Source organism: Notechis scutatus, chromosome 2 (genome assembly GCF_049901735.1).
Source record: "Notechis scutatus isolate UNSWTSFEM ecotype Mainland chromosome 2, rNotScu1.2, whole genome shotgun sequence".
NCBI classification, from domain to species: domain Eukaryota; kingdom Metazoa; phylum Chordata; class Lepidosauria; order Squamata; family Elapidae; genus Notechis; species Notechis scutatus.
This window is the reverse complement of record NC_142010.1, coordinates 72,209,526-72,224,381: the sequence shown is the minus strand read 5'-3', so window position 1 is coordinate 72,224,381 and position 14,856 is coordinate 72,209,526. Positions and strand designations below refer to the sequence as shown.

General features: G+C 35.7%; 1 protein-coding gene across 4 annotated transcripts in view; it reads left to right on the top strand.

Moving 5' to 3' along the window:
* SGCD (sarcoglycan delta) overlaps positions 1 to 14,856 on the top strand; it is a 489,766-nt gene that overhangs the window by 462,337 nt on the left and 12,573 nt on the right. For 3 of the 4 annotated variants that reach the window (XM_087955097.1, XM_087955098.1, XM_087955096.1), the window contains one exon: positions 10,933 to 11,056. In XM_087955097.1, the coding sequence (XP_087811223.1) occupies positions 10,933 to 11,056 (124 nt within the window). The remainder of the gene's footprint in view (positions 1 to 10,932; positions 11,057 to 14,856) is intronic. The other variant, XM_087955099.1, reaches the window with a different exon arrangement.

Sequence of the window (14,856 nt, the reverse complement as noted above, 5' to 3'; positions counted from 1 at the left end):
ATTATTTCAACAAATATTTATTTCTTGCAGCAGAATGTATACTATCCACTAGTTCTTTGTGAGTATTTAGACACCATAAAGTCTTTCCTTTCTCATCTTTACCAATATAGCAAAATGCAAAATATGCTGCTTCTATACTTTTATTACATCTTCCAGCAGAACAACTGGACTGTGCTTATTGCTGGTGTAGAAATTGTAGAGAAACCAATTTAGAGTGTCAGGTAAAAAAATAAAATATATAGTAATCACACTGCAGATCACCTTTGCAGAACCTTTACAGTTGTACACCTTTATTGTTATTGATGCTCTAAAGTTAGACTGTTTTTTTTCCCTTGTTTTCAAATGTTTTTCAAATGTTGCTAATATACCTGTGATGTATTGCTTTTGAGGAAATAGTTGCAACATATGGTGCTTTTCTTGTGGTTGTTGTAGAAACTTTGGTTGATATTGCATGGGATTTCTGACCTTTTTCTCCAAGGTTGATGAGAGGGCATGCAGATATCTGTATATATCTCAGACCTCTTTTTTACTGCAAACATCCTAGATTTTTCTACACTTGCAAATATCACGTTCTTGTTTATGTGAGATGCCATTGGGAGTTTGCATCATATAAGCATCTAACTTCAAAATTAAAAGGAATGCACAGATAATATTCCAAGTCTTTGTCCTAAAATCACACAGAGGAAAGGATGGAGGGAGGGAGAGAGGGAGAGGGAGAGGGAGAGAGAGAGAGAGAGAGAGATTGCTCCAGTATAATTTGGGGCTGAATAGCAGTAAAGAAGTCAACTCAGAAAACCTGATACAGTTAGGCCTTGACTTACATTCATTAAGTGACCATTCAAAATTACAATGATACTGAAAAAAGGGACTGATGACCAGTTTTCACACTTATGACCATTGTAGCATCCCCATGGTTAAAATTCAGACAGTTGGCAACCAGCATGCATTTAAGACAGTTGCACTAGCCTGGAGCAGGGGTAGGATTCTACCAGTTCAGACTGGTTCAGGCAAACTGGATGTTAAAGTTTCAGCTAGTTCATTGAACCGGTGTTTCAACCAACTGGCTGGCCCCACCCTGCCCCTCCTAGGAATCTCCACACGGTCCATTTTTGATGGAGGTAAGTGCAGGGTCCTCATAGAAGCTCTGGGAGGGGGAAAATGGGCCTTCTGGAAACAGGCCTGTTTCTGGCTTCTGCAGGGCCTCCAGAGCCCAGGGAGGCTGTTTTCGCCCTTCTAAAGGTCTGGAGAAGGCCTTTGGACCCTTGGAAGGGTGAAAAACGGCCTTTCTGGGAAAACCAGAAGTCGCAAAACGGGCCTATTTCCAGCTTCTGGTGGGCCTCCAGCTTCTGGTGGGCCTCCAGTGACCAGGGAGGCTGTTTTTGCCCTCCCAGAGGTCCGGGGAGGCCTCTGGTCCCTTGGGAGGGTGAAAAGGGCTCTGGAAGCCCATTGGAAGCTGGAAACAGGAAGTTCCAATAGGCCACACCCACCCAACAACTGGGCAGCGAACCAGTTGCTGGGATTTTTGAATCCCACCCCTTGCCTGGAGTCACATGATCACTATTTGTAATCTTCCCAGCTGGTTTCCAATAAGTCAATGGGGGAAGCTAGATTCAGTTAAGAATTGCATGATTCACTTAACAACTGCAGTGGTTTGCTTAATAACAAGGCAAAAAAGGTTGTAAAATAGGGCACAACTCAATAACTATCTTATTTAGCAATGTAATTGTGTTCATAAGTCAAGGATTACTGTATATGGTGTCCTTTGCCAAGGATATTCAGTCCAGCTGGCTCAGGAATTCTGGGAGTTGAAGTCCACAAATCAGAAAAGGGGCATTATTCCCCTTCCCTCTGTTAAGTGAAACTACTCCCCAATGAATGGTGTTGGCACATATAATCTAAATAGCTATACATATAGTGTAGGCTACATTGCACATACCTTCTGCATCCAAACTCCCCAAGGCTGTTGCTCTTTTACACATTAATTTCAGTGTATTAAAACTATTTATATGTTTCTGGTCTGGATTTTAGCAATGTACAGGGAGGCTTAAAATAATATTTGGTCCAAAATATCTAACTCATCATCAAGAGAGTTTACTGGATTCATCTGATTTTTAACATCATCAAGATTCAGTACTATATTTTTAATTAATCAATGCTTGCAGTTATTATGCTCAGTGACTGCCAATGATGAATCTTCATCCTTTATATACCAGAAAGATAAGCGTTGAGCATTAAACTTAGACTTAGAATAACTTTATTGTCCCTTTAAGTATATACTAATCGGCATACATTAAAATGAAATTTCATTGTGTACAGCTCTCAAGGGATCACCACCTCCAATATCCACTACATAAACATGACAAAATAAATAAATAAATAAACAAACAAACAAATAAATAAATAAATAGTTATGCATATAACCACATACTCACATATATTATATGACACAGAGAAACAACAACAGAGAATCGAGAACTTGAGATTTTTAAGGAGTTTAAATGTTATAATAGATAGCATCTTTTCTTACCTGTATATAAAAGGAGTTGTAGATCATTTTAAATAAAGGGTCACAGAAACAAGTTCAGAATCTACTGCCCCAACCTTGGATTTTGTTATGGATGTGCAGCATAATTGTTGGAAACTGCATGGTGATTAAGGCTGTCAAATAGAAGAGCATGTTATACTAAATCCCTGGATTTATTACAGAATACCAAGATAATAATGCATCTTTGTTTATATTTGTAATTAATACTATGAAAGAAAGGATGCTGAAAAACTTGTTTGAGCAAGATTTATCTACTGAATGAGATTACAATTGTATGTCACCATTCAAACAGTAATTGGTGCATTTCATTAGAACATAATTGAAAACAAGATTGATGTTAGTGCCATGCAATAAATGATCTTGATAAATATTTTATTGTGTGCCATGATATTGAGGGCATGTTTACAAAGAAGGTGATTATCTTGTTATTTCTATAGGGGTGTATGCAGTTCATGAGCTGCAATGATTAAGAAAGGTCTGCCATCATAATTAATATTTATTACTTTTTATGGTCACCCACAAAAACTCTAAGCTCCAAGTCATCTTCATACTAAATAGGCCATTTTTCCTAAGTTGAGAAATAGCCTATAATTATATTCCTTTATGGTAGCCTGAGACAGTCTAGCATAAACTGATTGGTTGATTATGGGCCACCAAATCAATCTCACCTCTTAGCAACTGCACGAATGTTCTCCATGATGATCTGTACCTAACCTGGCCTTCCAGGTCCTTCAACGCTCATCTTCTTCCAATTCTGCTTCCCTTAATGTATATTCCTAATATAGTTTAAATAAAATACGAGAAAATCATATAGCTGTGTCTCATTTTTTTGGCAACTTGGAGCCAGTTTGTTTCACAATGTTCTGACTGTACATTGAGTTCAAGATAGTTGTGATACAGAAAATGAGATGTTCCAGAATTCCCATTTCCTAAGTATATCCCCCAGTTTGACACAATCAAAAGTCTTTCTATAATCAATAGAACATATGCTAACTTCTTTCAATTATCCTTTGAGTTCCTCAATTATCCAGTGTATATCACAATATTGTCTCATGCTCCTTGGCCTTTTCTAAAGCCAGTTTGAACACCAGGCATCTCTTTTTCCAGGTAGAGCTCTGTAGATGGTCCTTACAATTGGCCTGTTCCTCCCACTGCAAGTTTCTCCTGCTGCTTTTGAGTGAAATATCAAAAAAGGAGGAGAATAGAAAACTTAACTCTGGCCAAGTCATGGTGATGGGGTGTTATAATGTGTGAAATCTAATGCTATAAGACATAAGACATAAGAGATAAGAATTTATTTGTCATTACACTCGCAAGCGGGTACAACGAAATGAGGTGCTCTTCCACAAAGTAAAAACTGGACAAACACCACTAAAAAGAAAAAAAAATTAAACTAAACACAACCAACCATACAATCATCTCTATGCAATTTAAAAATGTAAATACCCCATTACTCTCAGCCATTTAATTCCACAAAAATCTTATGACCCTGCATTCAAACTCAAAACTGCACTTGGATAAAAACTGTTCTTAAATCTGGTCGTCCTTGTTCTTAATACCCTAAATCTCCTTCTCGATGGTAATAGTTCAAAGAGCTGATGTCCCGGATGAGAGGAGTCATTCAATATATTAAGTATCTTCCTCTTACGTCTATTCCTATACAGTTCTTCCAAAGAGGGGTGTGAGCAGCCAATGATTTTTTGGGCCGTCTTGATCACCCTCTGAATTGCCTTTTTCTCTGCCACTGTGCAGCTCGAGAACCATACACAGAGACAGTAGGATAATATACTCTCAATTGAACTCCGATAGAAGGTAGTCAGTAGACTCTCAGCCAGTTGTTGTTTCCTAAGAATCCTTAGTAAATACAACCGTTGTTGTGCCTTCTTAATTAAAGCAGCGGTGTTTGCACTCCAGGTCAGGTTATTTGTAATGATGGTCCCGAGAAACTTACATTCAACCACCTGTTCCACACGAACTCCCTCTATATACAGTGGCTGAATGACTGCTCTTTTTTTCCTATAGTCCACTATAACCTCCTTTTACTAATATAATGACTTTTGATCTAGAGATCCCTTTTCTATTTTGAAATATCTTCTCTGGAAGTATCTGCACTCTCATTATATTTTGAAAACAATTAAAATCAATATAGTTGTAGTGTGCCTTCAATCTTGGATGAAAGTAAAGCTGATCATGCTTGTCTCTTTTAATTTCTCCCATTATTGAGTTTATACAGTGTTTTAACTTTATGTTCTGTTAGCAATTCAGAATCTTTTTAAATTGGGGCAGATTATAAATCCAATTGTATTAAATAATTAAAACATGCATTTTTAAGAATTATTACTAAGTTTATTGTTAGCTGATCTATTGTCAGTACAATAAGAAGCATGACCCAAATTCAAATCACCTGCAGGCTTGCAATCCACCCAACTCATATAATTAGAATTACAAAATTCCACTTTTGTAGCTGTGGTAATCTAACCACAATGATGCTAGCACTATTGCCTGCTTTTATTGATCAGTGCTGGCCTACAAATATTGTTTATAAGATGTTTTCAGAACCCACAGCCTCCTCAGTATTTGTTGGGCTTTGCTATTTTATCAGTCTTTTGCCCCCCAAGTTTTAGGTGATTTCTACTTATGTTTCTATGAGTTTTTTTAAGGATGTGGTTTCATGAGTATATACAGGCATCAGAATACAAATGAATCAAAATAACTGTTTAAAGGGTTTTTTTTAAAAAAAAAAATTCCCTTGAAATTATGCTCCAGCATGTCATTCCGAATTCAGTGAATCCATTCCTGAGTTATTACTTTAAGGACATACCAAGCCACATCATATCTCTCTAGGCTGTTCCATATAGTTAGAATCATCTTTAGAGTATGTTACAAGATCCTTCATTGGTTTCTCTGTTCTGTCAGCCTTTGTGAGGAGAAGATCATCAGAATAAAGTGAAAATTCCATTGTGAATCTTACCCATATCCCTTGGCAACATTTTTTCCAATAAGCTATGTACTTTTTTCATAGGAAGATTTTATTGAATCCTCATAATCAAAACAGGATGTTCAAGTATTAGAATGAAACTATTTATAGATGCATTTTTAAAAAAATAAAAAGTATGTTGGTTAATTAAGTTCTGATCAATGGGTGTTATTATTGCTTTTGTTCTTGAGTCCTCCTGGAAGGAAATCATTGTTTTTTAGATGATGAGACTTAAATCACAGATGTATGGCTGAAAAATCACTGATTTTAATAAAAAAGATTGCATTCTGAGAGGAGTTTTTTAAACAATGATTTGATTCTAGGCATTTGGACATAATTATTTACCACCAGGAAAGCCTGGTTGATAATAGTTACAGCCATGCATAGTGTAGATTCAGTTTAAGAAATAAATCATTGCAAGGCAATTTAGAAATAATCCTTCTTTCTTTATCCAATGAATCAAAATAATTTTGTGGGCTAAATAATATCAGGAAGGAAGGAAAGAAGGAAGGAGGGACGGAGGGAAGGAAGGAAGGAATGTTTAGCAAGGTTAACACATAATTATCAATTATTTGGATGTACAAAATAGCTTACAAGAAAAGTTAAAACAAAAATACAAAAAAGTTCATAGTATTTCATAGCACAAAGCAGCATAATAATATTAGTAGTTCCGAGGAACTGCAATTAAAAATCAGTTGAAAACATGAAATCTTAGCTTTGAATTGGATTTAAGATAGAAACTAAAACTCAGTAGAAAATTTTGGGAACTGATAAATATATTTTAACTAATCATTTCCAATCAATACAATACGTATGTTTTTTAATTAAATGCAATTCCCAACTAATCTTAAAATGCAGTTTCGCATCAAATATATTAAAATAATCAACATATTGGCAATAATGAGTAATTTAGCAAAATATTTTTAATAAAATACATTATAAACTACATTTTTGTTTCTAATTTCCTAGAATCAGCAGTGGCTTTAGTGTAATGCTTAAAGTATTTGACAGAATTAGAAGGCCCCTCAGTCCTACAAATTCAGTCACTTTCTCTCAATCCAATCTATCTCACAAAATTATTATTATGGACATCGAGAGAGATCCCCACATAAACTTAAGCTTCTAGAGGTCAGGCAGGACCAAAGTCTAATGAAGGCTTCTATGGGCATGTTGGGACAAAGCTCCTACAGATATGCCTGATTAGTTTGCAGGTTTCTTAGCTGATAAAATTATTCATATCAGCTCAAATCTAGAGGCCAATTGAATTGTGATAAGTAAATGTGTGATAATCTGGGAATCCTTTGAGCCTGTTGAACTAGAGGAACTAGAGTAGTTAGTAGTTAGAATGCTACTATTTGAAGACAGGCAAAGCATTAGCACTTGATATGAGAGATTAAGCTTCTTCAGCTCTGACAGGATAGTGGGGAATGGAAGGATTTATATTCCTTGCAGACAATATAAATCCTTCCATTCCCCACTATCCTGTCAGAGCTGAAGAAGCTTCTTGGATGAAAAGCAAAACATCTTCAAAAGAAAAAAACAAGAAAGTCCAGTTGTCTCCTGAGAAAGCACCTTTGGGACAACCATGACCTGGATGACTGAGAATCTCTACAGATCACTGACCCTGATGATTTAAGAATGAGTTCTACAGTGATTCTTGGGTACTTCAAAATTTTTGAGAAGTTTCCAACAATTCAGAGATGATCCTTTGGAAACCTAACAACAATAGTAATAAGGAGCATTTAGTGTTTGATAGACATATAATAGCATTCGAAAGTATTTGATGCATTGGTATTGTTACTGAAAATTAGTATTTTGACATAAAAACTGCCTAATTAAAACATATATGATAACTGAAATGTGCTTCACTTGTTGGCTAGTTGAGCTAGAGTTCACAATAATATGCAAATTCAATTTTTCTTGCAAAGGTTGTTGTTTAAAAATTATACATACTTGTGAAGATTCAAGTCTACTTCAGGAAAAACAAAAGCACCACTGTGTGTATCATAAAAAATAGGAATATTGCAAAAATGATTATCTCAAATGCTGTCCTTCTGAAATGATTAATGAGGCTCCATATGATGCAGGAAATGAAAACTAGAAATCTGGATAAGTAATGTTTGCTTCAAGAGAATGAATATCTCTGAAAGCATAGTACAACCTGATAGGTTGACCTCCAATAAATTACTCTAGAAATTTTAGAAAAGGAAAGTTTTGATCTTTTGTGGGTGCGAGACTCTAGAAAGTTTAATGACAATGCCAAGATAATTCTTTAGAAGATAGGCAGGTATCATGCACTATCTGCCATCTGACTGTTTAAGATTATAATTTTCTAGAAGCAAACAAGAAAGAAAAGATTATTTAAGCAAGTATTTAGGATCACTCATAAAAACAGTCAAGAAACAATATAGCAAGGAATGTATTCAGTGCTGATATGTTGATTTCCATAACGGAGCTCTGTACAAGCTCAAGCTGGCTGGCCTGTGTTAACTGTTCTTCCTACTTTTTTTCTTCTCTTTCATTGCAATATAGTTTAAGAAAAACAGAAAGGAAAAAGGGGAAAACATAAATTAGAATGTTAGAAAAAAGCAGAATGTATAAACAGGAGAACAGTATGTGAAAAAGATAGGTTAGAGTTAAATTTGGAGTGAGCTATCAAATAGATGGGAAGAGAGTATTTTTTCCAGTCTGAAGATGTTTCAGGTTTTGGGGAAACATGTAGGCTGAATCCTATTGAATGGATTTTCTGGTTGTATGTTGTCTTGGGGACAGTTCATTATTTCTTTTTGAGTGTTGTATTTTTTTTTTATATTTTAACTGTATGCCTCCCAGAATTGTTGGGAGTTGAGAAGCCCATAAAGACTTATTAGTACTAATAGTAGTAACCTCTTTCTAATAACAACTTATTTTAATAAAGAAATTCTTGCCTCCCAAGGTAATCATAATAATTCATCTCTCTCACCTTGAAAAATGCCATTTATTTCTGGGCACTTGTTAAAACGTACAGTAGTAATTTGTGTGTGTGTATTATTGTGTTGTGTGTACAAGGTGTGAAGATTATTAGGTAATGGCATTCATCTGATTTTTTCCAATAGCATTAAAAATCCACTGTTAGAAGAGAATATTTGCAGCACATGGTACAGGAATTGTGGAATCTTACAAAAGTTTCACTGGCTTGTGTATTTATTATACTTAAGGCTCTTAAGGGATGTTTATACAATTTAAAGTTTATATTACCTTGTGTCCAATAGAGACATTACCCCCCCCCCCCCCCAGTTCATCCTTACTGGGACTCTTCAGGGTTAGGTAACCTCCATACTAAATATTTTATGTTCAACTATTTAATGGGTTGGAAACTAGCATGGAAGATTCTTATGCCTGAAGAATCTTCATAAGGATGAAAACTAGTTGTGTAGTGCCTCCTAGTGATCAGGAGTTAACCTATTATCAAAATAAAACCTTACTACAAATCTACTATGGCATAAACGTTTAAGTAGTTCAGAGCCCAGTTCATCAGATGCTATGAAGTATTATTTGATGAAAACCAAGTTAGTAGATTCGTCACATGCTTGTATTTCATGGTAATTATTTTTAGCACTGTTGCTAATCCAGCAACTTTCATATGAGCCTGACCGCAAGATAATTGTGTGTTAAAGGCCGCAGTGAAAGCTTCAATATCTTTTCTAAGTGGGTTTGATAATAAAATTTAAAAAATAAAAGATTTTTAAAGATTTTATTGCTTTTAAATATTAACAGAAGGCAGCAAGTGTGACTTGTTTGCAAGCTATCATGCTTGCCACCATCTAATGTAAATCAGGACTATAAATAACTATCTGTGGGTTTCATAGAACAGATGATGCCATTCCTGACCTAGAGATATAGAAGTTTTATGCTATGCTGACGATGACTAAATAGTATCTTAATAGAGTCCAAATATTCTACATTATGTCAGCCTACATTCAAGACTGTTTTTTGCTGGCAGAATTTTTTTTTTTAAATGAAGAACAAAATGTCGGTACTTTTCATTGCTTTTTGAATGAAAACAGATCAAACCATTACTTGGTAAATAGCAGATCATCATTAGCGGGCTCACATCTTATTTCCCCTTTGGAAAGCCCTCCCTCCAAAGAAAATTTTGGAAAAAGCTAATGGCCCAGGGCCTTTTTGAGAGTTCACTGGCCAAAGTATATTTTCCCCCAACTATCTATCGGTGTAATTTTTATATTGTTTTTGTCCACTGAATTCAATGGCCCAGATTATTGGAGAAGTGTAGCTACCATTGTATACTTCATACAAACAAAAAGTAAGAACAGCAAATTGAGCCCTAAAAATCTAGATGACTAGTAGATGCAATAAAGACCTACAGTTTTCTGTATCTTTTTGCTACCAGTAAGTGGCCATTTAGATTTTTGTAACACAGATTTGGTAGATTTAGTTCTTATCCTTGAATGACAAGTATTGATTCATCTGAAAAAAGTCTGGAAAGGGTATGCTCTTTTCCACCCCTTGCCTTAAAATACAGCCCTGTAGGGGCTCCATTTCTGCTTTTCCAGTTTTGATTCAAGAGATTAGAGATAAAATAACATGCTGAAAAAAGAGCTTCGCAATTGTTTTTGTATCGGTAGGGAAAATACGAAGGGGATATTGTATACATATAGAAGACAGGTGCGCTGTTGGGGATTATTAAGAGTTCTGCCGTGAATCTGAGTGTGACTTGTAATAGCAAAAAAGTAATAATATTTTATTAAGAAAATCTGTATTGTCACAAAAATATATTCATGTGATATTCTCAATTTTTTATGCATGTGAGAAATTCACAGTGTAATATCTACATTACCAAGTTAAAAGCAGTATACATTAGGAACAGTTCATCCCTGGGTTAATTTCTGTCTTAAAAACCTTTCTCACATACCTTTTAGGCTCTTCTTTCTTGGCCTACATCTCCTGTATCTGGAGCCTTTTTTTTTCTATAGCAAACATCACTGGACACCAACTCTTATCTATCAGCCGGCAAGTAGATTATGTCCCTCCAGCACAACTGTCACAAATGCTTGCTATAGAAAGGTTTAGCTTGAACAGATGAAGAAAATATAGCATCATGTCATTGAAATACTAGTAATTCAAGAGCCATGGTGGTAAGAATGCACTATTGCAGGCTAATTCTGCTGGCTGCCAGGGGTTCGATCCTGACCAGCTCAAGGTTGACTCAGCCTTCCATCCTTCCAAGGTTGGTAAAATGAAGTCCCAGGCAATATGGTGTAAACTGCTTAGAGAGGGCTGTATATAAGTCTTAGTGCTATTTCCAAATGAATTCAGCATCAATTCAGAAGAAATCTTTTCACATTGCAAATGAGTTCCTCCTCCTCCTCAAAAATCCAGATACTGATGTGTGTGCTTTTTGATATTACAGACTTGAGTCTCCGACCCGCTCTTTGGTGATGGAGGCTCCCAAGGGAGTTTTGATCAATGCTGAGGCTGGCAACCTGGAAGCAACATGCAGGACGGAGCTTAAGCTGCAATCCAAAGATGGTGAGGTATGGAGAAAGTTCAGTACACCTCAGAGCTGAGATCAGGATTCTGCTTTTGGTCTATTGTCAAGGCTGTCTCATTTGCAATGAGTACAGAACAGAGCTTGGTACATTTAGGCAATTTTCAGATTTAAAAATTGGATGATAATTCCATTTAGCCCTGGAAATTTTCTTGGCAATTCCCCTTAGCATTGCTTTTAAAAAGCAATATGGATAGCTAATATATTAAAGTTTCTCATCAAGATGATGGAACTCATTGTATGCAAACTGTGCTTCTCCCATACAAAGTGGCAAGTTGATTAATTAGTGTTAAAAGGCTGGGATAATAGCAGTGATTAAGGGAAATAGATTTATGTAGCTGTAAAAATGAGTAGTACCACTAAATTCCCATTTTGACAGTTTAAAGTGAGTTTTTCTTGACCAGCATAATTACCTCTTATATCATTTATTTTGTGATGAGGTGGGATTAACTCATTCCTATTGATCTGTAAAAACTGGCAGCATTTTTAATGGGTTAAAACAAACTCTTTAGATCTTTGAAGGTATTTAGGAGTTTGCAATGGTAGTCCACAAATTGAATAACTCAAGCATCAAAGTGTGCCAAGCCAATTTCAGTATAATTGGAAATACACAATATTTTAATATTCAGTTGCCCTAGTTCAGTTTCTTGTCATGCAAATGTAAACTGTTAGCATCCTATTTTAGAGCTAGGGTTTTCTGGTATGGTCTTCACAGTCAAGATGCAAACAGTGCTTCAGAAGGCATAAAGGCACAAACACAGCACTTACCTGCAATCCTTTGAAACAACTGCATCTTTTCCCAAGATTGCAAAAACTGCCAAACTATTCCAGATTTTTTTTAAAAAAAACATGTAGCTGCTTTAAGTAGCTGCATTCTGGTGGTATGTTTGCGCTGATGCATTTTATAAAGCACATTTTCAAAAATGGAATCTAAAGCACTGCATACTCATACGGCGTGTCAAATTCTTCAACTTTCAATTTCCAAACCTTAGGGGTGCTCAAATGTGATATGCCTTGGAGATTGTAAAGGTATTATGGTTACTTTAATATAATTTATATGTGCTTGGTAAGTAACTACATAAAAATCATAACTTTTTAAATTTTGTTTATTTCATTTGAAATGAATGTGTGCAGCCCTGATTTTTAGTTGTTAAAGGTATAGATAAGGCAGCAACTATGACTTTCTGCAATGAAGGCTGCAAAAGTTTAGCATTACCTAATGATCAAAGTGTACCAAGCCAAGGTAAATTTGTGGCTGCTTGGGTCTACCTCTCATTTTGCTCCATGAGTAACATGTAGCCATGGAGGTGGTGTCCTATTTGCCTATCTCTCCTTGGTTTTCCCTACTGATGATGGAAACAAACACATTCCAATCTTCAGCTCAAGAAAGAAGAACGATTAAGTCATTTCCACCTTTTAAAATAGCCTTTCTCAACCTTTCTATAACCTGAAGGAATGTTGAAACAATTTTCAGGTCTCAGGGACATGTTGAATGAATACTATATTTCTACAACTCGCAGTATATTCGTGTGAGCAGTAAGTGGTACATATAATCCTAGAAGAATTGGCAGTGCTGTTTTGAATGAACAAGTACACAGGTTAAAAGTATCATACAGATGGAAGAATAAGTCAAATCCACTTTTATCTTACAGGCAAAGAAGCTCACAAATAAATGCACAAATAAATGCACAAGCTCCAAGTTGTTCTTTTCCCAGTGTTACTCGTGAAAAGCTCAACTACACATTTGTTGTAATGGCATACCCTGTTTTAAAATTGGCTATCCACTTCCAAACAACTTCACAATCCCCATACCGCTTCAGTTTCTACAATCACTATTTGCTGCAAACTGTCAGCTCTCTCTCTCTCCTTGTGTCCCGTCCCCCCCCCCCACTTTTCCTACTTAGCAGCATATTTTTTTTCCTACTTGGACATGGCCAATTTTTCCCCATGCCTCCATCGGACAACTTATTGCCAGCTGAAATAATTGCTCCTTTGCAACTCCAGATATTCTTCCCTGTTTCTTGAGGCAAAGGAAATCTCTGCTGAGTAGAATGCTGCAAAACCAAAATCCTTCTGCTTTTTTTCTCCTACTTTTCAATTACCATTCAAATAATAATTATTCCTAAACATTATTGCAACTATCAAGTTGCACTTAATTTGTGAAATAAACATTGAAAGAGTTCAAGTGAACATAGAAACAGCCCCTTCTGACCTAAATGCCATGGTTTCGAGCTGGAAATAGCGATAAATACAGTGGCCAAGAGAACACCTGAAAACACTCTATACCAGGGCTGTCAAACTCACAGCCCGCTGCCCGGATGCATCACATGCTGGCCATGCCCCCGCCTGGTTTAGCAAAGGGGGGGAGTCCCAATACATCATGGGACATTACTGTGATGTCATGAGTTTGACACCCCTGCTTTATACATTTTTAGAAGCTCACTGAGCCCTAACATTGAAAATAGATACAGAAAGTGAGTCTCAATAAAACTCAGTTCAAGGTAAATCCTATCTACACTTCTCTCTTTCCCTGGATTTCCCCCTTGTCTTCCCTTTCTTTTGCTTCTCGGTACACATTTTGAAAATGCATTATCAAAGCAGACTTTTTTTAACTAGGAAATTATTGAGGCTGGTGTGTGGCAAATAGGATATCCTGAAAAAAATATATATTAAAAGCTAACTTGGATTAACTGCAACTTTTTTTTAAAGAATGCAGTTAGTATTGGGAATTGATATAGTAGGTAATTTTTGCTGTGATTAATTATGCTTAAAGGGCATTATATACTAGCACAATGATTTTTATCTGAGTATCCCATCTCTGGTCTATGATTGTAATAAATTGAATTAAAATTATCCCAGTAACTGCACATTTTGTTGGTCACTTGTAATCTAATAATATCGCATTTTTCTAGCCCTGAATATCTGCTTTGGAAAATTTAATTCACATATTTATATATTTCAAACAATGGATTTCCTGTGCATCATTAAACTGTCACAGAAAGAATAATAAAATGATATCAAAGACTACAAATAACAATGTAGAAAGAGCAGAAAACTGTATGTTGTTTATTATGGCAATTATTAAGAGCTTCAGGCAGTGAATAATTTTTATATGTAAACATTGTTCCACTTTCACCATTTATAGGGGAACAATTAATTCAGCTTGTATTTTCATTTAGATTTTCCAAAGTAATATGCAGGCTAACACATTGAAATGTGTCCATCCTTACTTCAGACATAGTGCATGAAGAGACATAATCATGTTCCTTATCATAAGTGGCTCCTCCTAGGGTCCCATTTATGTATTGGCATAGAAATCTTGGAAGAGTCTAGTCTTCTCACTGCCTGACCATTTTGCATTCAGTGTCGAGGGATTATTTGCATTCAGATTTTCATTTTAAGGCAAATAGTATTGGGGATAGAAACATTTACAATAGAATGTAGATATAAATGCGAATATTGTTCAGCACTTTTAGCATTGATATCAGCAGACTTATATTTATAATACCATGCTACCTAGCCAACATTTATAAGATGCACTATTTGATGTGAACTCTGGAAGTTTCTCTTTGCTATGGTTTTGTATAAGGATAGATTCAGCTCAGCAATTTGTAGGAGAGTATAGGATGTGCTTATGCACACACTTTTAACAATGTCATGTATTATATGCGAAATTATATGGATAAGTACCTAAATAAATATAACTATAGCATAAAATATTTGGGGGCTGTGTTAATATTAGCCTAATTGCCAATTCTTCACTGAATACATATGTATACTACAGAA